This window comes from Podarcis pityusensis (assembly GCF_964106645.2).
Source record: "Podarcis pityusensis genome assembly, chromosome: 3".
NCBI classification, from domain to species: Eukaryota; Metazoa; Chordata; class Lepidosauria; order Squamata; family Lacertidae; genus Podarcis; species Podarcis pityusensis.
In genome coordinates, this window is record NC_138026.1 from 51,768,128 (window position 1) to 51,795,743 (window position 27,616).

Consider the following 27,616-nt stretch of genomic DNA (forward strand, 5'->3'; position numbering starts at 1 on the left):
CATTATGACAAAATCCGATATGGTCAAATTATATTAAAAGTGTTTGTTTTCATAATCTACGTATAAAAGTATTTTCAAAATAGTGCTTAAGTTAAAATTACATCAAGAGAGGTAGACCATAAGAAGGTATTATAATTCCTTCTACTTTTTTGAGATATGTAATCCAGCATCTGTGCAATATGAGAAATATGTGAAACTCACTTAAACTGAACACTTCCACCATCTTTTGACAATGAAATTTACTAACCCCAGCCAAAGTAAGTTCGTCCCAGGTTATTTTTAACTGGATTGCATGAGTATAATTTGCTGATCTAAACTTTAACACACATACCCCGCCCCTGTAACAAGTGCTACATTGCTATCTTCAGTCTTGGTGGATCTATAGCAGGTCCACAGTTAGCAGCATCTAGCTGATTATAATCTTCTATTAAATCAGACAAAGATGAAAGTGCTTCAGAGAAATAGGACTGCTCCATCCCATCAATATGTAGGTAATGGTGAAGGTGAGCCTGCAAGAGTAGATTTTACATTAGTCACATGCTTTACAGGAACATTGAACAAATGAATTCAAGTCTTCTTCCAATTCCACGTGCAAAACTGGTTATTACTTTAATGTAAGGATCTGTTGTGATAATTTTTGGATTAAGTGTTAGCAACAACAATAATAACAAGAATATCACACACAATCTATCCACCATGTGTGTGCTGTAGTTGGGTATGTGAGGGATTTGGCACAGGGCAGAACAGAGACTTCCTACTTTCGCTCTCTTTTCCTCCAGTTCATGTCCATGTGCATTTGCACCACAGTCACCCAACCATTTCTTTAACTCCAAACTGTATTATAACCCCTTCTAAGTCCAAGTGAAGCATGTGGGGAGGCTACCATTAGTGCAGCATATTTCCACATACCACTTGTAATATAAGTACAACTGAACTACATATAATGACAATATTACTTCTCATTATGTGACATACCTTTTTCTTGTACAACCTTGTGAATCTCTCCTTGAGCTCTACAAAAGTAGATTTCACACAAGTGTTATTTGCTAGTGCCAACAATGAGTGGGAATGACCCACAGGTGGTACTGAACAGAGGCCAGTTTTCCATCCTTCTTGATTCCAGGAGACAAACTGAAGTGAAGGTTTCAACCTGCAACATGAAATTATGAGACTGACATGAAGGCAAACAGTAAAATAAACTACACAAAACATGAACCCTAAATGCACGTTTGACTCCATCCCCCAAGTGGCACTTTCATGTGCTTTCAGCTACAGCTGTGCAACCGATCTGGCTGAATCCTAAACATAATTGGACCAATTTCTACCAAATCCAGATTGACTAAAGGCAGCTACAAATCACTACAGAGTGGGTTGGGTTGATCTGAATCAATCTGAACTAAAAACAGCCTCTAAGAAAGCCAGTGTTGCAATTAAATACAGGTAACCCCCCATTTACGCGGGGGCTACGTTCCGAGGCACCGCGTGCATCATTGAAATAGAATATATTTGAAACCACTGAAAAAGCCTGCAAACACCCTGTTCTGCCCATGCCCTGCCCCTTTTTGTGACGTTTTTGGATCACTATGTACACGTGCAGTTGCGCACATACTGAAGGTGCGTAAATGGGGTGTGCGCCTATACAGAAGAATGCTGGGTGTGAGGGAGCTAGACTTTGCTCATTGAGACTTCCAGCTTCCAATCCAGGATTAGAATCTCATCCAATGTATTTTGTTTTCTGTCTGTCTTTATAAACAGGCTGTCGTGGGTTTGTGTCAGTAGGTCTTCTGAGACAAATGTATCATAACAAAAGCTTTGAGCAGTCACCCTGCCCTGCTACTTCACAGAAACCAGTGCCAGACTGACAGTGAGCTGAATTACTATACTGAAATGCAGCTGAACAGGCCAAAGAGCATGAGAATTGGCAGGACTGAGAACTCAACTGACTGTACAGTCTTCCATACACAAACACGAACCTCTCTCTATGTGTGAGTGTGTTTAGAAAAAGCAAACTTTAAAAGGTTGCTAGCACAAAATCCCCCTCATCTACCTGTCCAATGTGTAGCAACGAGGTAGCTGCTATGCCTCCAAATTTCATGCAACTATGTGACAAAAAACAAAATGCTGTGGTTGTTTGGTTTTCCAAATACACATGAATGGGAGTACCAAATATTTGAATTTCCAGATCCAGTCAAAATGGGTCAGACTCCAGACTGATTTCTGCCAGATCAGGGCAGAATAGTATGCGGTAGTGTTAATACCTATTTTCAGGCAAATATGTTATGCTACCTTAGCATTTTAAAAGCATTTATTTGAAAAATTATATACATATGTACATAAATATATGTGACTAATTTTTCAGTCTCTGTAGGTTATTGAGAATATGGTCTTTCCCCTCTCCCTCTGGATGCAGCTGTGCCTGCAGGAGTGGATCAACATAACTTTAATAAGCTTACTGGAATTTGATCCTACAAACGAACACCAACTGGGAAGATTTGCTGTATGAGCAGTTAGTAGTTTCTCTTCTAATGTATGATGTGTGCCAACCTTTCAATGTTTCTACGAAGGTCTGAAATCTGCACATTTCCTCTGACTAACAGGGCACAGGCAAGGTACAAACTGTGCTTTGGGTCAGCTCGTAACAGTTGGTGATCTTTGCTAAAAGCATCTGAAAACATTTGGTCCAACCTAAGAGAAAAAAAGAGAATATGCAGCTGAGAAAACTTAGCAAATGTCAACACAATCATAATTTGTCAGCAGAGTAATTCTAAATATGCATCAAATAAAAATAGAACACTATTTCAATTGAAAAGTATGTTGAAGATTTTAAAATAACAAGAGTACAAGATTCCCATCACTTTATCATGTGCTACTAAACACATTCCATTTTATCTTCATGTAGTGAGCAACTATCACTCACATGTCAAACAAGGTTACCCACCTTCGAGAGGGCACATTAACATCAGCCAACGTATACAGAGGTGTCAAGCTGGAAACAAGATAATGAAGTCGAGGAAAGGGAACCAAATTCATGCTGATTTCATTAAGATCCATATTAAGAGATCCTTCAAACCTAGCAGAGCTGTATAGAGATAATGCAAGAGTTATAGAAAAAAAGTTTGGACACATATATTGCAGCATACAAAATCACGCTTTTGAATATTTGTAAGCTTGCACTGTGAAATGTGTTGCAATAATTTCAATGTAAAATTTTCACTAATTTTCCAGCCTCAAGTAGGGGAAAATCCCTTAGCAATATAGAAAGAAACAACACCCTAAGGGCTACAAGAGTAGTGCTTGCTGTGTTCAGCTGCTGCTACAAGCGCTTTTCCTCTTTGTACTAGTGAAGCAGGGCTATTCATCTCTGCTGTGCTTCCCTCCCACATCATACCATAACAGTTGCACTACAAGCTTCTATTCAATTATGGGATGGAAAAGGAACGTCTCTTAGTATGCTACAATAATGGGTGCAGGTAGACTAGACGTGAGAGAAGCTGGGTCTGCCAAACAGAAGAAATGAAAGGGGAGCATAGACATTTTACCACACAAGCTAAAGGTGACATCCATTGATTTCAGTTTTAGCAACCACTTCTTATCTAATTAAAATTTTCAGAAGCTCACCTTGTCAAGTTCAACAGTAAGTTGGCCACAATGTTGTTCATAGCATCAAATGGTTTCTCCCGAGAACACTTTATTCCACCTGCACTTGAAGTTACTAAGCTGGCTGGTTTTATGGTTGATCCTAACTTTCCACAGTTGGTCATCTGATTAATTTTGCTAACAATGTCAAATAAAGACTGGAAAAAGCATAGGTGAAAAAGCTGGTAAATTTTTTTGAACGCAAAGCTATCCAACTTACAGCAGACTCCTAGGCATGACTACTCAGAAAGTCTGCTGGATTCAACAGAGCTTACTTCAAGGTAAGGGAAAGCTTTACTATTTTACTCAGTTGTTTCAGGTAAATTTTAAAATGAAGACAAAGAATAACTACATTGCACTTAAAACTGTAATCTAGAAAGGCTTTAATACATTAATATGGTATTATAAATTCTTACTTCATTTTCAATTGGCAATACACAGTCTGCATGGTCACTGAGTTCTTTCATAGCCAATACACTGTTATAAGGAGATGTAATGACATCATCCTCCCGGGAAGGATAAACAGAAGTAACAAATCTATATACTTCTGGAAATTCATCCTCAAGAAGCTTTAGTACAAATGTACCAAGACCAGATCCTGTCCCTAGAAGCAAGAATTCAGATAGTTAGAACAACAAGAGTACATGAAAAAGTCTTGTGTGGTATTCAACTTCCTTTGGATTTTCTTACAAGCGAGAAAGGTTTTTATTTTTATTTTAAAGTTCACCAATTGAAAGTTCAGATTTGGAGATGCAAAGATTGTCTTCTACTGGAAAAATTATGAGCGCTTAAGGTAGCAATTCACCAATATCATTTCTTTTGATAATGAGATTGCAGTATGGACTGCAATCTCAAATGGTATCTGTCAGAGTTGCTTCCAGATCCTAGCTCACAGAGGATCACGCTAGCCAGCGATCATTAAATAAAAGTCTTTATTGAGTTACAGTTTCCATTCTCAAGCTGCTGCGTGCAACCCTACGTCTAATGGTTAGATCGGCGAAGCCCCATCTGAGTCTCCGCCCCTTGTACACCAACTTAATATCCTAGCCTTGCTCCACCTTTTCCGCCTGACTGTTCTTCTCTGGGTCCCTCTGCCCCCCGGGGTCTCTTCCTTCCGAGATTCCTCTGACGCTGACGCTGACCCCCCTGACTCTTCTCCCTCCTTTCGGCGGGCTTTAGGACCTGGCTCCCTTTCCGGGCTGCCTACTGCGCCACCTTCCTGTGCATTTGAACTTGTCGCGCGCGCCCAACCTTCCACCTTCCGTCTGACCGTTTCTTCGCTCCCCGATGGAGGTGTGGCCACTCCTGACTCGTGCCCTCCCCCCTGTTGTGAGCTGCCAGCGCTTGATCCCTGGCGCCCTTCCTCTTCCCTGCTCTCTGGCGGTGACGCTGGTCCCGATTTCCAACTGCTCCCCTCTGAGTCCCCTCTGGCTCTATCTTCCTGGGGTGTCCCCCTAGGCTCCCCCCTTGCCCTGGCCACTGGTGCTCCTTTCTGTGAATCTTCTGATTCACTGGAAAGACTCGGAGATCTCGGGTCGTCGTCATCACTCATCTTTTCTTCTGCCTCCTCCCCCTCGCTCTCTGTTTCCTCCCTTGCCCTTGCCTCTGCTCCTGAACCCCTGACATCCATCCCCCCCTCGAAGCCCCCTCTTCCCCCCTCCCCTCCTTCCGGTGCGGGATCTGGGTGCTGCTGTGTCAGGGGGACGAATGTCGGATACAGTTCGCTTCCCGTGGCGGGCCGCCATCCGAAGTCTTCCGGTTCTTCCTCCCTGCTCTCGTTGACGACGGTCACTTCCGCTTCCATCTCTGTGCCGCCGTGCTCGAAACCCGGGTCGTCCCCGAAAACGTCCATGTCCGTCTCTCCCTCGTTGCCTTCTGGAGACGTTGCTCGTCCTGGACCCTCCAGCCACCTTCTGCGGAACTGCTCCTCTGGTCGATCATCCCACCAATACGAGGGTTCTGAAGCAGATCCTGAGGGTGACCCCTCCGGGGAACGGGCGTCTCGTGTCGGTTCCTCGTCCGAGTCGAACCCCCGGAACGTGCTGGCTGAAAGCGTGGGCGTGAAAAGCCAGTCGTCGAAAAAGTCTGCTGGCACTGGCCTGTGTGGGAAGAGGGCATGAAACTCTTCTTTGAGCAGAGGTTCGTCCAAAGCGTAGCCCGGCACCCAGCTGTTGGCACTGGCCGGGGTGCCCTCCTTGGCGAGAAGGTATTCTACCCCCTCTTCCCCCCATCTGGAGTCCAAAATCTCCGTGACTTCGTTGATGCGCTCCTCCTGTGCCACTCCCCCTTGCCCGGTTCTCTCTCGGAGCGGACCCGGTGCCGTTCCTGGTTCCTGAAACCTGTGAGGTGCCTTGTAGGGAGTGAGCACCGATCTGTGGAACACCGGATGCATTCTGGAACCCTCCGGAAGAGCCAGCCTGAAAGCCACCGGGTTGACCTGTTCTTCAACTTGGTAGGGCCCCAGTTGTTTATGCCCTAGTTTCTTCTTCGCCAACGACCTGGCCGGCACTGCGTGGGCTGCTAACCAGACCCAGTCTCCCACATGGATCTCTTCGCCAACCCTTCTGTGTTTGTCCGCTTGTACCTTGTATGCGTGTTTAGCCAGCTCCAGGTGCCGCCGCAGCTGATCGTGGACCTCCTGCAACTCCGACGCGAACGCATCTGCTGTCTGCGGCTCCCCCTCCCCCATTCTTTCCAGTCCCGGGAAGGTTCTGGGGTGCCTCCCGTTGTTGGCGAAGAACGGCGTGACCCCCGTGGACACGTGCTTCGTGTTGTTGTAGGCGAACTCGGCGAGAGGCAGGTAATCCACCCACGTCGCAGGCTGTTGATTCGCATAACATCTCAGGTACTGCTGCATGATGGCATTGACCCGCTCCGCTTGCCCGTTGGTCTGCGGGTGTCTAGCCGACGCCAGGTTGATCTTGACGTTCAGGAAGCCCATCAGCCTCTGCCAGAAGTTCGAGATGAACTGTCGCCCTCGGTCGGACAGAATAGACCGCGGCAGACCGTGAACCTTGAACACGTGGTCTATGAACAGTTTGGCGGTTTGTTCCGCCGTGGCCACCTTCGCACACGGAATGAAATGTGCCATCTTGGAGAACAAGTCCACCACCACCAGCACAGCCGTCTTGCCCCTCGAGCTGGGCAGATCCGTGACAAAGTCCAGGGCCACTCTCTCCCATGGTTCGAACGGAGTTTGCAGCGGTTCCAGCAGTCCGGCCGGCGGTCTGTGCACTGGTTTGGCCCTCTGGCAGGTGTCACACCTCGCCACGTAGTCCGCGACTTCCCCTCTCATTCCGGGCCACCAGAAGTCTCTGGCTACTAATTCCACCGTCTTCTCCTTGCCAAAGTGCCCGGCAGTGGGCGCGTCGTGCAGCTGCCGCAGTACCTTGGCGCGAAGTTCGTCTCCCGGCACGTAGATGGCCCCTTTACGGATGAGCAAACCATCTCGCAGCTGGAACTCGTCGGTCGCTGCCGTGCCCCTGTGCACCTCTGCCATCTTTGCTTGCGCGAAGGAGTCATCCTGCAACGCTCGTCGCACCGCATCCAGGTCAACCGTTGCCGCCGCGCACGCCCACACTGTCGGTGCGAAGATGTGCATGGCGGCCGCTGGCGTTGCCTCCTCCAGATACTGTGGCTTACGGGAGAGAGCATCCGCCATGATGTTGGTGTCCCCCGGGACATATTCTATTCGGAAGTCGAAATTCGCAAAGAACTCAGCCCAACGTATCTGCCTCTGGTTCAGGAACTGTGCCGTGCGCCAGTGCTCTAGATTCTTGTGGTCCGTGCAGACCTGCACCGTGTGCTTGGCGCCGATCAGGAAGTGCCTCCACGCTTTGAACGCTGCATGAATGGCCAGCAACTCCCTGTCCCAGATGGTGTAGTTCTGTTCGGACTTGCTGAGCTTCCTTGAGTAAAACGCTCCCGGCCTCCAAACCCCCTGCGGGTCTTTCTGCAGCAGGACTGCTCCCACGGCTCTGTCTGAAGCGTCTGTCTCCACCCTCATCGGCCTGCTGGGGTTGACATGAAGCAGATGCTCTTCCGACGCGAAGAGACGCTTGAGTGCCTGAAAGGACTGCTCCGCCTGCTCTGTCCAGATGAACTTCTTTTTCTTGGAGCTGAGCGTGTCCGTGATGGCCGCTGTCTGCATCGCAAAGCCTTTGATAAACTTGCGATAGAAGTTCGCGAAGCCGACAAACCGTTGGACCTCCTTCCGGTTGCGTGGGCTTTTCCAATCCAACACTGCTCGGACCTTGGCGCTGTCCATGGCGAGCCCTTTATCAGACAACTTGTAGCCCAGGAAATCCACCTCCGTCACGTCGAATTGGCACTTCTCCAGCTTGGCGTAAAGCCTATGTTGCTGTAGCCTGCTCAGCACTTCCTTGACGTGTCTGTCATGCTCCTGCTGCGATTCCGAAAAGATCAGGATGTCATCCAAGAAACAGACGCACGTCTTGTAGAGGAGCCCCGCCAACACGTGATGCATGAAAGCTTGAAAAACGTGGGAGCCATTTTGCAATCCAAAAGGCATAACTCTATATTCGTAGGTGCCCAGGGGCGTGAACATGGCTGTCTTCCACTCATCTCCCTCCCGCATGCGAATGAGGTTGTATGCCCCTCGCAGGTCCAACTTGGTGAACACTCTGCCCTTCCGTACCTTTGCGAGGAGGTCGTCGATTCGGGGCATGGGGAAGTCCGATGGCTTGGTCACACTGTTCAAGATGCGAAAGTCCACTACAAGTCTTTTTTGGGGTGTGTCCCTCTTCTTAACAAAGAATACCGGACTGCCCCCCGCTGCCTTGGACTCTCGGATGAAACCGCGCTCCAAATTATGATCTATGAACTCTTTGAGTTCCTGCAGTTCGTCCTCAGACATGGAATACAGCTTCCCTTTGGGCAGCGCCGCCCCCGGCAGCAGGTCAATTTTGCAGTCATATGGTCTGTGGGGGGGTAGCCTGTCTGCCTCCTTCTCGCAGAAAACCTCCAAAAATTCTGCGTACTTGTGGGGAACCGCTTGCAGCGTGCCTAGCTGCAGCTGTGACTCCTCTTCCTCTCCTTCCTGCCTGGGCACGATGCAGTGTTCAGCGCAAAAGGAAGAGCCGAAGGTCAGCTGCCTCTGGTACCAAGCCAGCGTCGGGCTGTGCTTGTCCAGCCAACTCATGCCCAATACAATGGGCGTGTCCGATAGTTGAGTGACATTGAAGCTGATGATTTCCCTGTGATTCCCAAGTCGCATCACCATTGGTGGCGTCTGCTTCACCACTTGCCCCCCTAGCAGCTCCCTGCCATCCACCGTGACAACCTGCAGGGGCAGCGTGGCAGGCAGCAACTGTATAGCGTGCCGGTCGACAAAGTCCTGCCCTATAAAGTCCGCATTGCTTCCGGAGTCAATGGTGATTGGCACGTCCATGGTGATTCCATTGGGCAGCTGGAGCGACGCGGTGAGCCTCACTACCGGTTTGGGCGGGAGGGGGTCCATGGGCTGTAAAATCTCTGGGGACTGCTTCACTGACACGTCTGGCTGGGCCCCAGTGCCTCTTCCAACCAGACTCCGTCGTTTCCCTGCTGTGGTTGTCCTTGCTGCGTTGCTGCAGTTACCATTGCTGAGGCTGCAGTGTGCTTGTGGAGCCTCTGGGGACACTCTTTCGCCATATGCTGTGGATCATCGCAGATGTAACACTTCCTGTTCCCTCTAGGAGGCTTCGCTTTCACTGCTGCCGGTGCTAGGGCTCTGGCTGCTGACTGAGCCCTTGCACCTCCAACCTCCATAGGTTCCGCTCCTCCTCCTGGCGGAGGCGTGGATTGCGCACGCGCTGCTTCTCTGGGAAGGAAGGAGGAGCCCCTGGCTGGTTCGCGCCCTCCACGCCCTTCGCCACTGCTCCACGGACGTCCTTCCAGCCGCACCCCCACCGCCAGCGCCCTCTGAACGATCTCCTGCGTGGTCCGGGGTCTCTCCCCCCTCGCAATTTCATCTTTAACCGAGCCGTGCAATCCCTCCCAAAACAGGTCTCTTACAGGAGCCGAATCTCTGTCCCATTCCAGAGCACTGACCAAAGCGAAAAAGCGGGCATGGTACTGCCTTACGCTGGCCCTCCCTTGCTTCAGTCCATGTATCTGCTGCCGAGCAAGATCCACGTCAATGCTTGACAAAAAGCACCCATCCATCGCTTTAATAAAGGCATCCGCGTTTTGGAGCGCCGGATCCTTATCTCTCCACAAATTGCGCAGCCATGCTTTAGCATCTCCATGCAAATGGGACATGATGAATCCCACCTTCTCTTGCTCATCTCTAAAGTCTTTGTTCAGCAGTTGCAGTGCACACATTACATCTGCTCTAAAGTTGGGGTACTGTTGCAAATTCCCATCGAAGTGAGAGACCAAACCGCCTGTTCGTCTCCCCAACCCAATCCCCTCCGGTTTGGGTGTCAGTTGCCCTTGCTTCGTAAGCACTTCCAACCTGACCTGGAGATCCCTGTAGGCGGCAGCTGCGTCCTCCTCTCTCTTCCTGGATGCAAGAGCCTCGGCATTCAGGCGCGACACTGCTTCTCTGAGTTCCACTATCTGCTGTTCGGCCGTCATGTTGTCTGCCGTTCGTGAGCTCGCTAGTAGGCACCCGCTTTCTCTCCTCTCCGCGAGGCTGTAGATGCCCACAATTTATGAGATGGGGCTTACTGTCAGAGTTGCTTCCAGATCCTAGCTCACAGAGGATCACGCTAGCCAGCGATCATTAAATAAAAGTCTTTATTGAGTTACAGTTTCCATTCTCAAGCTGCTGCGTGCAACCCTACGTCTAATGGTTAGATCGGCGAAGCCCCATCTGAGTCTCCGCCCCTTGTACACCAACTTAATATCCTAGCCTTGCTCCACCTTTTCCGCCTGACTGTTCTTCTCTGGGTCCCTCTGCCCCCCGGGGTCTCTTCCTTCCGAGATTCCTCTGATGCTGACCCCCCTGACTCTTCTCCCTCCTTTCGGCGGGCTTTAGGACCTGGCTCCCTTTCCGGGCTGCCTACTGCGCCACCTTCCTGTGCATTTGAACTTGTCGCGCGCGCCCAACCTTCCACCTTCCGTCTGACCGTTTCTTCGCTCCCCGATGGAGGTGTGGCCACTCCTGACTCGTGCCCTCCCCCCTGTTGTGAGCTGCCAGCGCTTGATCCCTGGCGCCCTTCCTCTTCCCTGCTCTCTGGCGGTGACGCTGGTCCCGATTTCCAACTGCTCCCCTCTGAGTCCCCTCTGGCTCTATCTTCCTGGGGTGTCCCCCTAGGCTCCCCCCTTGCCCTGGCCACTGGTGCTCCTTTCTGTGAATCTTCTGATTCACTGGAAAGACTCGGAGATCTCGGGTCGTCGTCATCACTCATCTTTTCTTCTGCCTCCTCCCCCTCGCTCTCTGTTTCCTCCCTTGCCCTTGCCTCTGCTCCTGAACCCCTGACAGTATCCAACATTTGGATTTAAAGAGATAACCCAGATTTGAAGGCAGTATTTCATTGAGACTTTCTAATCACGACTAGCTGATTATTTTAAGCAAAAACATTCAACATCATAAGAACTATCCAATTTACAGTATTTTACAGAGCAAATACATTTATGTTGTGTTCTGTGCTTGTGATAGAAATATACTTATTGCAGAAATACATTTTTTTTGTCAGATTACAATGAAAACATCATTATATTGCTCATTTAGAAACTGCCAATGCATTCTGTACATTACAATGTTGTCCTTAAAAGAATCTTCTAACATAGGGTACTATTATTCACAGATCATAGATTTCAAGGATAATCACTTGCCTAAGGTCACCTAACGAGTTTATGACCCAAGTAAGATTTGCAACTGGGAGTCTGGCTGCACAAGAACCATGCTCTTCTCATGTAAATTACAAAGATGCCGACAAAAGAGTTTTGGTGCATAACATGCCATTATGCAGCAGAGCTTTAAGATCCATTATATAAATATTTTCTGATAAGGAGGTCCACAATTCAATCACCAGATTTCTATTAGTTATAGCTTCGATTCAGGAAATGTCTATGTGCCTGCCCAAGCTCACTGACCAACACAGCAAACACAAGAGGTCAAAGGGAACTCTTTGTTTGTGCTGGGTTGGAGACATACAAATCCTCCTCCAAGTACTCTAGTATGCCCAGAGGATAGGGGAGAGGTGATGGTCCCATCTTTGATCATGTGCTGGGTTTGGAGCACTAGAGGCGGTCCTTAAGGTCATGAACTCTTAAGCTTTTGTTTCACCTTTTACCATACTTACCCCCTCCCATGGAATGAATGACAAAAAAGCACTGCAGACAGTCACAATGCTCTGCAGTCTTTCTTAGCTTTTCAACAATATCTTCTCGGTATTGACACCCATATACTTTGTGACCCACGGCCCTGTAAATAGGAAACATTTAATATGCTACCCTTCTAGTTCAACTCTGAGAATTCTAGTTTATTTAAAATGTTTTAAATTCTTCAAGTATTTTTATGCCTATACTGAGTTTCCCCCACTGAGTTTTTTAGACTTAACAGAGCAACAATGTAGAAAGGTTTACAACTTTAAAATTAAATGAAATGAAACTTAGGAGAATTTGAAAGCAGCTTTAATTACGCTGGAAATAGCAGGCTGAGCCCCATTAAAGTCAACCAGGGGAAAGGCCTTCTGGCATGTACAGGGCTGACTCAGCAGCTGTGTGTCCATGGACACTCTTTGCCTCCCTAAACAAAAAGATAATGGATTCATGTTAAAAGAGCCGGGGGATGGGACGGGACAGGGGGAGATCAGTGAAACAGCATGAAACAAAATAATATATTACCAAAAGCTTTTAACCAAAAGCAAAAAGATCAAGAAAATAAAGGATATAAAGGTATAACCAAACCATACAGTGTTCAGTGTGACCAGGATAGAATTCTAAAGAACTGCCTTGTCCTTTTTCTCTTGGCCTTCTGGCGCCTGGTTAAGGCATTTTTATTCTAAGTGGAATTTGACCTGTCAAGCTGAGGTTTAGTGGACTGATCCTTTGTCTTGTTTTTAATCTGATGTCTATCTTTTTTAGTATTTTTACTATTAGATGTATTATTATAGAATTAATTTATCTGTTCACACTTTCCCCCCTAATGACTGAAGGACATATTAGAAGTTTTTAGTACTTCTTTGTGATCATCAAGTTTGATCTTCTGTTCAGAATCTCCCCTTTCATTATATAATCATTCAAAAGCATTTTTTATAAAGTTTAGATTTCTTTGACTTAAATTTCCATCTGTTTCCCTTCTTCTCTTTAGTCAGCTGTTCATATCTGTAATTAGATTACCATTTGACCTGAATGAACAAGACTAGGAGTAGAAGAATACCAACACAGTAATATGATACATCTGTTCATGGAAATTCACAAAATTGGTTTTTTAAAAAGAGTAGCTATGTAGATATGACATACTGGCAGAATAGTTGTTAGTTGTGTTTTCAAGTTTTCCTAAAGGTAACAATAAAATAAAATATTAACATGGCCATTTATTCAAGAGACTGCAGGAAGTAAAAAGACAGAAATGTAGGAGTTCTGCTTTCAATTTCCATCTAATCTGTGTAAGAAATTTTTGTATGAAGATTTGAGGGGGGAAAATTCTATCCTCACCAGTTGTTCCCTGAGCCAGAAACATCTGTTATCAGCTGCTTGCTATCAAAGACATCTCTCAATGGCCCCTGCAGAATTTCATTCACTACACCCTCTTCCATGTCAATCAGGAGAGCCTTAGGGAGCAGAACAAAAAGAATTTGGACTGAGAACGTCTGTTTTTAAAAACATTACGCAAAATAAATGAAAAAGATAAAGATAAAAAAATGCTTTCTTTAATTTCAGCACACCCTTGGAATAAAAATGCAGACTTCAGAAGAATATCTCTAATTTATTTGCCTCAGGATGAAATTTAATAAAGGATAATTTTGGCAACCCTGATTTAGTACAACTCAAGAATTAAAATGCACATATGCAACACATAAGGAAACATGCTCTTGCTAAAAAATAAACAAATTAGAATGATCGCTATTATGTCTCAGCTAATTTCCTTTTCAGAATGGTACATAATTTTTAATCTTTTCTTATTATTTATTTCAATCTTTTCTCCCCTGTATCAAATACTCTTGGGGCATATTCCACAAAACAGGTAGCAGAATAAAACATCTTAAAATCACAACCAACAATAAAATTAACTACTAGATAGACCCTACTATAATTAGCACAACCAAAATGGCAACTTAAATACTCATGTTTTTAACTTGATGCTAAGCGGCAAGGGGATGACATTCTGTAACCTGAGCGCACTACAGCAGAAACCGAGACACTATTGTATTATTGGGGTTCCGTTCCTGACTCCTGTGTGCATCCACAGAGTACGTAAGCCCGCCCTGCCTTCTTCAAAAGAACATGTGCAAAATGGTCACCACGGGTATTTTCAATTTAAACACATTGAAGCCAACAGTACTTTATCACTAGCTAAATGTACATAAAATAAAATGGCACTGCTAATGGTACTTAGATGTTTACCGTGTTTGGAGAAGCAGCAATTGTGCCATTAGCTATCTGATAAAGAGAAAATTATTAAATCTAGCTTACAAACTTGCTCATCTTCTGATGAGCTTTTATTTATTTTTCTAACCGGGCTCTTTAAGTGTGGAAATGACGGTTGGATTGAAGGGGGAAAACTGTGCATGCGCAGTTCAGAAGGTTTGTGTGTCTCATAGCTGGATGAGTGTCAGTCTCTAAGGAACCTGCAACATTCCTAAATAATAATAATAATAATTTATTATTTGTACCCCGCCCATCTGGCTGGGCTTCCCCAGCCCCTCTGGGCGGCTTCCACAGAAACCAAAACTACACTAAAATATCACACATTAAAAACTTCCCTGAACAGGGCTGCCTTAAGATGTCTTCTGAATGTCAGGTAGTTATTTATCGCTTTGACATCTGATGGGAGGGCGTTTCACAGGGCGGGCGCCACTACCGAGAAGGCCCTCTGCCTGGTTCCCTGTAGCTTTGCTTCTCACAATGAGGGAACCGCCAGAAGGCCCTCAGCGCTGGACCTCAGCGTCCAGGCAGAACGATGGAGGTGGAGACGCTCCTTCAGGTATACTGGGCCGAGGCCGTTTAGGGCTTTAAAGGTCAACACCAGCACTTTGAATTGTGCTCAGAAACGTACTGGGAGCCAATGTAGGTCTTTCAAGACCGGTGTTATGTGGTCTCGGCGGCCGCCCCCAGTCACCAGTCTAGCTGCCGCATTCTGGATTAGTTGTAGTTTCCGAGTCACCTTCAAAGGTAGCCCCACGTAGAGTGCATTGCAGTAGTCCAAGCGGGAGATAACTAGAGCATGCACCACCCTGGCGAGACAGTCCGGGGGCAGGTAGGGTCTCAGCCTGTGTACCAGGTGGAGTTGGTAGACAGCTGCCCTGGATACAGAATTGACCTGCGCCTTCATGGACAGCTGTGAGTCCAAAATGACTCCCAGGCTGCGCACCTGGTCCTTCAGGGGCACAGTAACCCTATTCAGGACCAGGAGTCCTCCACACCAGCCCGCCCCCTGTCCCCCAAAAACAGTACTTCTGTCTTGTCAGGATTCAACTTCAACTTCAACTTCAATCCATTAGCCGCCATCCATCCTCCAACCGCCTCCAGGCACTCACACAGGACCTTCACCGCCTTCACTGGTTCTGATTTGAAAGAGAGGTAGAGCTGGGTATCATCTGCATATTGATGGACACCCAGTCCAAACCCCCTGATGATCTATATTCCTTGTGCTTGAAATTTGTTTCTTTTACTTGGTTTCTCGTTTGTTAAAATATATGTTTCTGGAAGCCATTATCTTTAGTTTACCGTTTACAATTGAACTATAGGATTTGTTTTCAAACAAATAGCAAAACATATACCCAAGTGCACATACATATAGATATAATAAAACCTAAAATTTCAGATATTTCAGAGGCATACAAAGTATAAGAATTGACAGAATCAAAGATGTTTCCCCCTTACGCGTGCTTTTAAGGAATAGATTTTTCCTCTGCAGTCAGCGCTATCATCATCTGTCCTAGAAAAAACAGAAGCAAAATTAATAAAAATCATGGAAGAGGACTACACCTAAGATATCAGAGTATTACAATTTTCCCCTTTCACTGAAATTAAATTAAATTGAAAAGCAGAATAACAAGAACTAATATAAAGACTGTACACTTTATGAATTTCACTGCTCTTGCTCATTTTATGGAAGCCTGCCATGCAGAAGTCAATTAGGCTTTTCCTAGCCTAGGGATGGAAAAAACATCACCTGCTTAATTTCTGCAGTTGTGTAGACAAAGGAGAACTATTAAATAAAACCTGGCACGCCTACCAATTGTAAGCAGTTATATATTTTATATCTTGGTTAGAGCAAACTGCAAAAATCTAGGGGTTAACAGTTTCATGAAGGCAAAAACCAGATTCAGGTTAAGTATAAGGCACTTTTCCTATAGTGAAACACGACAAGCAATGGTATTAAAGGGCACAACATTAGTAACTCAAACTGGAGACTGAAGGGCTCAGGATGCGAGGACAACACTGACCACAATCTTATTGAGGCAAGTTGATACTGCAAAATGTGAATTACTCCAAAACAATGAACACCAAGCACCAAAGCCCATTCAGTACAGGTCAGACACAAGTAACTGATTGTAATGTATGCTGACATGACTGGACACAAGAACCTACCCACTGATACCCACGGTATCTACAAAACCCAACGGGAAGGAGAGAAATAAAAATAATAAGTGGGGCATAAACTGAACAAGAAATCCACAAAGTAAATGCTGGATCCCTGCAATTTTATTTTTGTGACGCAGCACAAGATGCTAATTAACTTGCCTGCAGTAGTGCAAGGTATGATGAAGCAACATTTCTCCATGGATCCCAAATATTGTGTTGTTATTTATTTTAAGGGCATCTTTAGTAATTTAAGATTGTTCATAAAAAGAAAACTTACCTGGTATTCACATTTCTAAAGAAACTGCTTAATGCTTCATCGTAAATTCCTTTCTAAAAAAGAATCATTCAGTAAGTAAAATTTAAAGTGTGACACTTGTGCTAAAACTTAAAGTATGCATTCTTAAAACTATTTAACTCTTCTGAGATTATACATGCTCCTAACATAAAGCCTCATGTATGCCACTAAAGTGCAAGTAGAGCTCAAAAACATGGAATCCACAAATTATTTCATATCTATAGTGTAAGAGTATGACTCTATATAGAGAACATCACAGTAAAGCAATAATTTTGGATTTTCTTCAGGATGAATTCATGGTTTAATGCACATCTGGACTTAAAGGCTCTCAATATTTATTAGTAAAATTTGGAGTGAGGCTGTCCAGCCTGCCCTGGCAACCCCTCAGGCATCTGGTTGGCCCCTGTGAAAACAGGACTCTGGATAAGGTGGGCCACTGGTCAAACAGAGCAAGTGGCTGGGATCAACTCATCCTAGACTCTTCTCTGCAAGAAAAGGACAGCTTTTTCATCAGTAGTCTGGTGACCCAGGTGACCCATTTGAATGATCATGCTTGCCCTTCTTAGCCAGTAACAGCCAACAAAGAGTTGGCTAGTGGGGTCCATTTCAATCGGGTTTTAGGCCCAGTTTCGTAATGGAAATTGCCTTGGTCATCCGGATGGGATGATCAGTTCTTGGAGAGAGGGGAGAACATGCCCCTATTGATTTTCCTGGACCTATTGATGGCTCCTTATTTAATGTTCCGATTAGTTAGCCATCCGTTCTTCCAGGATACTGCATTCCACTAAGCATGCTCAGTCCTCACTGGGCCTTTTGTTGTTGTTGTTCCCTTCAGCTTTTTAATAAAGTGTTTTCTGTCCTTCTGCAAACCTTGAGGTTCTCTTGTGCACATCCCTGATCTATACTAATGGTGCTACTTTGGCAACACAAGCGTTAAAAGAATGATGCTCGTGTGTGGAGATCTTGTGTTCCACATTCCAGCCATTCCCTTCGTCCTTCCAATGCCCATTAATCTTCCCACGTTTCCCCCAACAGCATTCCCTGGCCACCGGGTACAGTATATTTAGTCCCTCGCCTAGAGCAGGCGAACGAAGACACGGGAATGCCAGAACAAAGGAAACGGCAGCTATTTCTAAAAATGACTTGAGTAAGAATAGGATTTGCTCTTTTAAACAAGCAGCCATTTTAACTCGTCCACTGCGGAGCTCAGGGACAAGTATTAGCTGAGTGCGTTAAAAATCGCGCCAGCGCACGCGGCAGGGCCACGCCCACAGATTCCAAAGCACGGCGGTTTAACGGACACACCTTTCAGCGGCTCCCTCAGCGGGAGCAGTCAAGCAGGCATGCGCGTAAAACGTTCCGGACCGTTTGCATTTTACTGAGCATGCGCGAGCTGACTGGCGTTTTAATTCTCCTCCCAGTCGTCAGGCGGTTACCTTGTTGACGGCGGCGTGTTCCCGCAGTGCCAGATCCCAGAAACGGCATCCTATCTGGTTGCCACACTGACCCACTGTGAGGTGAAAAAGCAAACTGATGTCAAGCTGCCGAACAGAGCAGAGTGGTGTGAAAAGGGGCCAGAGAGGGGGGAGGGAGAAGGGGGCGGGAGAGAGCACGCGCGCGCTCACCCTGAACCACCACGGACTGCGTCATGTCTTCCGTTGGCGCGGATCTGCTTTCTAAGGCCGGCGAGAAGTGTAGCCCCGCCCACTACGGACGTGATGTGAGGAAAGTTCCCCGCGTTGTGTCGCAGAGGGGAGTTCCGGCCGCACGTTCCGCTGTCGAGACGCGCCGCGAACGCTCATGGAGCGTTTTGTTCTTGCTTTGCGCGCATGCGCCGCACCGCAAACGGTGCTTTCCTGCCCTCCGGTTCCCTCGCTATTAACAGTTATCCGTTTGTAGACCGCGGGCCACGCCCACTTTGGCTCGCTTTGTTCCGACCTCACGGTCGTACTCGATGCAAAGGAGGGCGAGGCTCATGTCAGAGCAGGGGTTTCAGCGCCTCGGTCCTGCTAGCCTCTGTCGCCCCCTGCAGGACAACTTATTTCCATGCGGCTGCTAAAAGGTCCGGGAGTCCCATCGCTCTCCCTTCTTATCTGGCCACCATCTGGAAATGACCGTCTGGAAGCGAGTAGAAAACGCGAAGGGAAAGGATCTAGCCGTTAAGCATGTCGCGTATGAATACAAAAGAGTAACATTTTGTTTTTTTAAAAAAGTTGGAATCAAAACGCATGTTTTGATCCTGTGCATGCATTGCAAAATAATCTGTTCAAAATGCACGGTTCTGTTCGAACAGCGCATCCCTTCCATTTCATAATATTAAAACCAAATTACAAAACGCCGAAAAGGCAGGCTTTAGGTGACCCTCCTCCTACGCTCCCACCTGGACCATGCGCTGTACTTGGTGGGCTCCTCGTTGATATGTTGTAAAAGAGACAAGCTTGGGGACTAAATAGGGAACTGCAGCAAATTGCTTCATTATTTGACCCAATTGTGCAAAGGCACACAAATTCTCAATCACAAGGGTCTGGTAGGTTATCACACTCCTGTGACAGGAGTGCATTGTGCTACAAAGATCACAGTTTTACACTGAGAAGTGAACTGTAATAATACAGTCACAAGAACCTAGAGCACTCTAATAAAGAAACATTTTAGCAAAAAGTATCCAAAATAGTTAATACAGTTTCATAATGCCTGTGAAAATAATAAAAGCTAGTCTTTTAATTCAAAATTGAATATGAAGTTTACAAACAATTATGCTTCATGATTTTGTAGGTATATTACCTTCAAGTACCAGAACAGACAATCACCTGTTCCATTTTTCCTTTCTACTTGTTTTCAGACCTGAGGATAGGAAGTATATTGCTGACCTTCACCCTTACCCCAGTGCAGAGGGTGAAATGAAGCAGAAGCAAAGCTTGATTGCATACACAAGTTGATTGGAAGAGACAGCCTTGACCTTTCATGGTATTCCCCTAAATAATCCCCCCAAAGAAATGCATTAACTCTGTTCTACCTGTATACAGGCTCTGTATCTTGTACAGAAGCATGGGAATGGATGTTGCTGTGTTTTCCCCCACAACAGTCAAGTGTCTCTAAGTTTCAAATAAAAGGGTGAAGCTTCTTTGCTCTGCATGACCTGTCCATCAGTTCAGACTAGAGATTGTTTTGGAGAAGATTCCATTAGGTGTACTCCTACCTAACCCTTGGGAAGCTCATTCTTAGTTCAGATTACCTGCTGGTGGACCAAACAGGATAAATAATATGTTGCACTAGGGAAGATGGTTGGTAAATGAATAAAGTAGGGCAAATGGTTGCACTGTCCTGAGGTACCAGTCATCTTTATAAGGTACTAGTTTCTAGAGATTTAATAACTTAAGATCTCCATATTTGATGCAAAATGTATTGCTGCTAATGCTTTATAAGGAAATAATGTATATATAGCAGATATATAATTTAAAGCTTTATTTCTTTATTCTTTCTCATTTTCCTCCTGTTTACATTTCCATAGAGATTATTCTGCTAAGGTCAATCAACTGGCATTGTTTTGGCTTTCATTATAGAGAAATAAAGGCACAAGCATTTGAGGCATGCAGTTCTTTCATTTGAAACAAGAATTACATTTGGAATTTAAAACATTTGAAATAGTTTTTAAATGAACACTCATTCAGTGTGCTGAGTACAGCTTGTTTTAAGGTATAGGCTGGAAAATTAGAATTTTTCAAGTGGAAAATGATTGTTCAGGTTTTTTTTCTAGTTTCAGGGATAAATGCATAACTCTGCCTCCAACTTAGTATGTCATTTTGTCCTTAACTGAAAATCTGATTTCCTAATAAGAGTGCTAAGAGTAAAATCATGTAGCTGAAATTTATCTATAAAACTAATATGAGCAAAAAAAATAATTAAGGAATTAATTACATTTGTCAGTTATGGAAATGAATTATAGTAAGTTCAATGCATTCAAATGAAAATTGAATAAAATATCAGTTTTCCTGTGATAATTGTTTTCCCCAGTCTAATTGAATGAAGAATAAAGAGACGAAACAAAACGATTCAAAAGACAATTGCTTGTGAAGCATGTCCATGACATAGTTTATTTTGTAATGTACATGTAACAGATTTATTCAGTACAAACTACAAGCACAGATCCACTCACAGCACAGGCAGAGCACCTGTGCATGAAGGATCCCAATACAGTTCAAAAGAGATCTGTTTCCCCCCTTTCCCACCAATGGGTGCATCTAATTACATGCACATGTGGCAACACTCCTCTTGTAGTGTGCCTTGCAAGTTATTGAGGCTTCATGAGTACTGCACTGGGCAGAGAGATAGGATGGGATGAGGATTCTCCATGCATTTGTTGTAGATCCATCGTGAATACAGTTGCCTCAGGAGTTATGTTCCAGGGATAGTGTATAAAGCCAAAACCTTGTATAGTCAAAATTCATGTGCCTTACATCTCCAAACTCTCTCCCAAAGCAAGTGCAATGAATAGTGGGATTGCCAGTGCTTTTTCTGCTGGGAGCTTGCACTCTTAAAAAAAAATTCCTGGCCAAGCACATAAAGCTGAATTCACACAAGTTAATGTGCATAAATTGCGAGTTGACTGTAGTGACCAAAGGTTTTAGCAAATCTGCAGCATATGAACTGAAATTAAACCTTTGGTTCTGCTAAACCTTTTAAAAGATTTTAATTTACTTGTTCATAGCCAATGAACATTTCAGTGCTCTTAATACACCTAGAAAGGCTTGCTACCCAGACTCAGTTGGGGCAGAATTGACAAAATGATTTTAAGTGTGGGGGAAGCAGAAATCCATATTTGAAGTGCAGTTTCTGGGCAATGATGAGCAAGGCATTTGCAGTGTCACAATAGAAGAAATGAAGTTCTCTGTTTGGAGCCTCTTGATACAGATGGGTGGGTTTCTGCTTGGGCTCCTTGCTGATTCACACAACAGCTATAATTTTGCGCAGAATTGGGCATGCCTAAATCCGTTATTTCAGTGGGCTTGGTGAACCTATACAGCGGTACCTCGGGTTACATACGCTTCAGGTTACATATGCTTCAGGTTACAGACTCCGCTAACCCAAAAATATTACCTCGGGTTAAGAACTTTGCTTCAGGATGAGAACAGAAATTGTGCTCCGGTGGCGCGGCAGCAGCAGGAGGCCCCATTAGCTAAAGTGGTGCTTCAGGTTAAGAACAGTTTCAGGTTAAATACGGATCTCCAGAATGAATTAAGTACTTAACCCGAGGTACCACTGTATCTGCTTAGAATTAGACTCATAATACTCATTCCCCAGCTGCCCTTATGTCCCTCAGTAATTTGGCACATTGCAACATACTTATAATTTTTTTGGAAGCAAATTCCAAATGAAAAAAGAATAATGCTTTATCGTGTACATATAGTGAGTGATATATTTTTATTTCCTTGGTACTAAGAATTGAAGGTAGCACAGTTGTTTTTCTCCTTTGGGGCTGTACAGGCCCCTGCAGTTAGCAGTTCATCAAGTGGCAGGACATAGGTTGACGCTCACAGCACCACTGACCAAAGCTGCCTTACTGAAACTTACTGGTCTTTCATCAATCATAAAGTTACGGATGCATCCAGTAAAGGAACTGTGGGTGGTAAGGCTGAATGTCAGGAGAGACTCTGTAGAGAGGTAAAAATATATATACATAAGTCATTCAAGAACTCCATTATCAATATAAGATCATGCTAGGACTGGTTTAACTAAAAGAGACAGCTGTGTAAAACTTGGAATGTGGTTTGTTTGAATGGTATTGCCCTTGTTACTGCTATTTACTTTGATATGTATATATGTATGTATATGTGTGTGTGTGTGTGTGTGTATATATATATATATATATATATATATGTTTGTATTTGTGTGTGTGTGTTTATATATATATATGTGTGTGTGTAATTTATAAATAGATGTCAAATAAAGGTTTTAATAAACTAAATTATTTTAGTCTTATATTTGTATTCTGTTATATTGTCAATCACTTGTATTGAAATTATGGTACTCCTTCTAAAATATAGCACAAAGATGTATAGAAAGCTACTCCATCCCACCTCCAACAACAAATCTTTATTACAGTTGTAGACCAGCATAAGGAGGGAGGAGTACAATCATTTAAAATCTAAAACCCCCTCCCCCAAATTATAGATCTTTGCTAATGAACAGCACAAGGTATATGACCATTACTTTAAAGAATACTTTTTTAAACAGACACACACTAGATTAATCTTTGAAAACAATATTAAAATAAGTATAAATCTTACCTGGCACTCTTCCAACAAACACAGGCTCCCTGTGGTCAGTTGCTCTTGGATTTAATGGTCCTACTACATGATTCACTTCTGAATCTACATCCAGCTGTACCACATTAGCATCTCTAATAACTGTCATATGAAGCAAAAAAGAATAATATTCTGTTATATTGTCAACCACTCTTCTTTCTGATTTTTCTTGCATACAAGCATGCAAGCATACAGTACTCATAAACATATGAAAATCCCAAAGAACTAGACTATTTTCCCATGGCCTGGATATGCTCTCATATCTGAATAGCTCAGTAGGTCCCAACGTGGATCTTATAACTCCAAAGCATAGCTGTCAACTTTCAGATTTGAAAATAAGGGATCAGCAGCCTCAAAAATAAGGGATCAGCAGCCTCAAAAATAAGGGATCAGCAGCCTCACCTGTTCCGGGGACAGTCTATGGGATATCTAACAATCCGGGATAGCAATGGGGAAACAGCGCTGGAATAAGGGAATTTCCCGCAAAAAAAGGGAAGGTTGACAGCTATGCTCCAAAGCCATGGGCAGGATTCACTTAACAAATCCCGTAAGTGGACGCTGTGCAAGGGCTTCAGATTGCACCATGGGGCTTTCCCCCTTCTGCCTCTGAAATTAGCTGGGAGGGGACTTGTGAGAACCTCAAGAACAGCACATTTGAGGAGGAAAGGGGGGGGGGCGTTGCTGTCTGACAAGCTGAAATGCTGAAAATGGAAATGACATTTAACCTCCCTCCCATGCTTAGGACAAATTATATACATCCTAATATAACATGGCATTGTTCCCCACACCCTGTTATGCAAGTAGCCTAGAAGCAGGGAAATAGATAATGTGACAGATACTGCAAAAGATGATAGGAGATTAATTGGATGTTTTCCATTTTCAGTAGCAGCCAAACTCTTAACCACAGAATTTTGGATACATTGTCACCCTTTTTCAGACCAAGCACTACCTGATTTCCACACATGCATGGCCTTCTAATTCTAAGTCATTTACATACATGACATGATTCACAGCCCTAGCAAGTATTGATAATGTTCAGGGATGCTGGGAGTTGTGCCCCAACAATATCTGGAGGGAGCACCCCATCAACCACCCCTGATTTAGAGTACTGATGAGAGGGAAGATCAGGAATCAACACTGAACAGGACTTTAGGTGTTCACTCACCTGCAATTCTGTGCCATCGGCCATCACAGAGATTCTGTTTTGGTGTAACTGAGGTTGAGAAGTCTTTGATGCCATTGTTCAGCTTCACAATGACCTGGGAGAACCATTTGATTCACATTTAAAACCTTAGTTTTGACTGGAAAGATTTAATTAAAATGCATAAAGGCTTTTAAACATACTGTTCTCCAAATGAGTCAGCATGAATTTATACCACAGGCATAAGGTCTATATTTCTTCACACTAACAATGAAATCCCATACATGTATATTCAGCTGTAAATTTGAGTTTCTCAGGGCTTATTTCAGGTATGTCTATAGGATTGCAGTCTAATTCTTGCAAAAATCCTGGATGGTTGATTACCACCTCCAATGTCTACACGAGGTGAGGCTGAGAAATAGTGGCTTGCCAATGGGCACCTAGTGAGCTTTTTTTTACCATGGCATAATTTGAACCAGGACATCACTTTCAGGATTTACACCATACCAGCACTACCATAGCCTTCAGATGAAATATTTCCAGCATTTAAAACACAAAAGGAAGCTAATAAATAAATAAATAACATAAAGTAATTGGTTAGCACTGCTACATTACACTGTATAATTCATTGGAAAAATGTGATCTTTCCTAAGCTTGTGCCCAACATAAAATATAGTGACTAACAAAACAGAAATTTTAAATTATAGCAAAACATATTAGCTTCTACCAATATCAGTTGCTGTGATAAAAACGATTCCGTTTCTATGGTGGCAGTTACAGAACTTTGAGGATGGACTGCTCAGAAGGACTTTATTCGCTAAGCGATGCTGGTACTATCCTCTAGGCTGAGGCTTTGCTATCCAGAATAAACTTGTCTCAAGGACCGTATAATGCTTTCGTAGCTATCTAATTCTTGAGTTCTTTGGCTTTTTTTGTCACTTCCCCCTTTATTATTCAAGGACACTCAAACACATTCACAGGAAATGGTATTTGTGATGCATGCTATAAAGAAATTATCACTTGATCCAAAACTAAAGAAAAATTACCTAGCTAGCCTAGTGGTGCTGCCAGGGCCATTCAGCAGACAACACAGCTGGGCTGGTGTACCAAACTATCATCTAAAAAGGGCTTTTCATAAGACCATTAAGCTCAGGGTCTAAAATTAACTAGGGCTGCATTCCCAACGACATCTACTCAGAAGTGAGTCCCACTGAATTCAGTGGGGCTTACACCCAGATAAAGGGGGTTAGGATTGCAGCTTAACTGCAAAACTCCTAACCTGCAGTCTCTTAGCAGTTACTGGAGACCACAGAAGGGGAGAGTGCTTGTGTGCTTGGATCTTGCTTGAGGGTTTCCCACAGGCATTTGCTTGGCCACCATGAAAACAGGATGCTGGACTAGATAGGTCCTTGGTCTGATCCAGCAGAGCTCTTCCTGTGTTCTTAGGTAGCAGCTGTAAATTTTGACTTTTTAAGGCAGCAACACAAAAATGTCAAATATTTCCCCCCTTCATCTTGACAGTGTTTTTAAAAATTGATGTTACAATGGAAGTTTTTTTTTATTGCGTGGACTCTTAATGCACCTGAAACAGAAGAACTACAACTAGTGTATATTGTGTCTTTTATGGGTAAATGGGATCCCCTTTTTGAGAAATTAGAACCTGTTGCTATTAAGAGCGAATTTTGGTTTGTACATAATGAGCATTCGGAAAGGCCTGCATATAAGAATGTAAAGGGAAATACTGGTCCTCCTTCATACCTGCCCTTGTTTCATGTGTACATTCAGGAATTCTCCATTTATACTGTGTGCATGCATCAGGATTCCTGAACTGCTTCGAGGACGAATTTCAAAAATAACTTCAAATTTCAGCCCCAAACTGAAGGATTCATCTGTAGGAGAAAATCATGACAAATCACAGAATGATTTTGTGTGGTGTGATTTTTTGCACCAGAGTTAACTGGAAAAAAATAGTCACCTGCTGCAGGACATAAAGATTAACTATGGCTTCCAATTGTGTATATTTCTGAAATATTTTTCATCTTGGGAATATGAGCCCCCCTCCCTTGATAGCCTCAAGGAATGATGATTAAGAGCCATACTCTTCAATCCTTGCTTTAAATATTTTGCCTGAATTTGTATTTGGTGGTATCCAGTAAACTTAAGCCAGTATCATGGCTAAAGTTATGACCATTCATTTCAGTGGGTATCAATGGGTATACTATATATTATGTATATTAGCAGAATTTCAGTCCATTGCCACTTGAGCAATGTGCTGGTTTTGTAAGAGGGCATGGCTCCATTCTTATCCGTTTTTAGGTGAGCAACCACTAGGCACTATTTATGAATTTATAATTTGTGGCATTGATGGTGATATCCGCAGTTCCTTTGCTACAGTAAAGCCAAAGACTAATGGCTGGACTTGATCAGTGCCCACTAGTGCTGCCACTGAAATGACTGGAATCTCTTCCTCCAATGAGGCAGGTTATCTGGAGAGCAAATGATGCTACTGTATGCTAATAAGGCTACATGGCACCCAGCATAATTTTCAAATAACGGTTTCATTTCAATTTAATTATGTCTACCCCCCCTTCACTAGGCAACTGGTATCAATTCAGGCATCAGTCTGATGGAATAGTCAATGGTTAGTGATACATTACCAAGTATAATGTATCCTCCTTCTGATGAAAAATATGTTCCTTCTTCTGATAGGCCTTCAAAACAAGGAGTTACGCTAAAAGTTTGTGAAGGAGACGTGACTGGTCTTCCATTGAGCTGTAAACTGCCGAGACAACCACTAAAACTGTAGACGGAGTTGATCTGATAAAACAAAACAGATTAAACAAAATAGTAAAGCCTTTGGCTTTTCTATTTGCTTAGGTGTACAATTGTTTATGGATACTTTTTCAAAAAAGCAATTTAAGGCCAAAAAGAATAGTGGGAGTAATAATGAAATGGCCTATGATTCTCACAGTCTGCTTGGTTCTTTTTGTTAGTGTCAAAGCAGCCTAAGTTATTTTCTAATCATATAACTGGAGGTTCTAGTCTAATCTCATTTGATGTAGGAAGTTTGGAATGAGATCATTGCCAATGAATCCAGAATATACTAGTGCTAACAGATTCAAATGCAGGATATATTCTGATTCATTGCAAATTGTCTCCCGTAGATGCAGAGCTTTAAAACATTTCTGTCCAGTTAGTTCCCATGTTATAAATGTTGCTCTGGATCTTAATATATGCAGGCTTTGTTGTAGAAAAATACTTTTACCTGGATATTTTTGGCAGCTTTTCCTGGTGCCACACCCCCTACGTAAAAGGGTCTAGCAACTTGCCATGCTTTATCAAAAGAAGGAAGACTGTCTTCAAGTACCCGGAGACCATCAATTGTCAAGCGGCCAATATTTTTCTCCCGAACAAACATTACCTAAAAAAAGGCAGAGGTGAAGTCAACATTAGCATACAGAGACTAGTATATAATATAGAATTGTATAGCATCATATGTATTTTAGAGGAGACTGTTTGATTTGTTCCACTACTCTAGAA

The 27,616-nt window shown here is 44.0% G+C and overlaps 2 protein-coding genes and 1 long non-coding RNA gene across 8 annotated transcripts in view; 1 reads left to right on the forward strand and 2 right to left on the reverse strand.

Moving 5' to 3' along the window:
* Positions 1-50: 50 nt before the first annotated feature.
* Positions 51-18,777, reverse strand: TUBE1 (tubulin epsilon 1). 6 transcript variants are annotated; one of them, XM_081000408.1, is made up of 12 exons: positions 18,259-18,777; positions 18,070-18,143; positions 16,616-16,668; positions 15,634-15,688; positions 13,246-13,361; positions 11,889-12,010; positions 4,053-4,240; positions 3,619-3,794; positions 2,939-3,079; positions 2,545-2,685; positions 976-1,150; positions 51-509 (listed from the first exon to the last, which is right to left on the reverse strand). In XM_081000408.1, the coding sequence occupies exons 1-12, from the start codon at positions 18,281-18,283 to the stop codon at positions 351-353; spliced, it is 1,425 nt and encodes a 474-aa protein (XP_080856534.1). In that variant the 5' UTR covers positions 18,284-18,777; the 3' UTR covers positions 51-350. The 6 variants fall into 6 exon arrangements, with proteins under 6 accessions (XP_080856534.1, XP_080856539.1, XP_080856535.1 ...); XM_081000413.1 differs by lacking the exons at positions 18,070-18,143; positions 18,259-18,777 and adding an exon at positions 17,939-18,036 and having other exon boundaries at positions 15,634-15,683; XM_081000409.1 differs by lacking the exons at positions 18,070-18,143; positions 18,259-18,777 and adding an exon at positions 17,939-18,036.
* LOC308474321 lies at positions 18,024-19,763 on the forward strand. The gene is made up of 2 exons (XR_013984656.1): positions 18,024-18,150; positions 19,473-19,763. It is a non-coding gene; the product is annotated as an uncharacterized lncRNA (long non-coding RNA).
* Positions 19,764-20,694: 931 nt separating this feature from the next.
* LAMA4 (laminin subunit alpha 4) overlaps positions 20,695-27,616 on the reverse strand; it is a 76,255-nt gene continuing 69,333 nt past the window's right edge. Inside the window, exons 33-38 of the mRNA XM_081000374.1 lie at positions 27,342-27,497; positions 26,734-26,893; positions 25,835-25,965; positions 24,101-24,194; positions 22,918-23,037; positions 20,695-22,281 (exon numbers count right to left, since the gene is read on the reverse strand). Coding sequence (XP_080856500.1) covers positions 22,136-22,281; positions 22,918-23,037; positions 24,101-24,194; positions 25,835-25,965; positions 26,734-26,893; positions 27,342-27,497 — 807 coding nt within the window. The 3' untranslated portion in view covers positions 20,695-22,135. The remainder of the gene's footprint in view (positions 22,282-22,917; positions 23,038-24,100; positions 24,195-25,834; positions 25,966-26,733; positions 26,894-27,341; positions 27,498-27,616) is intronic.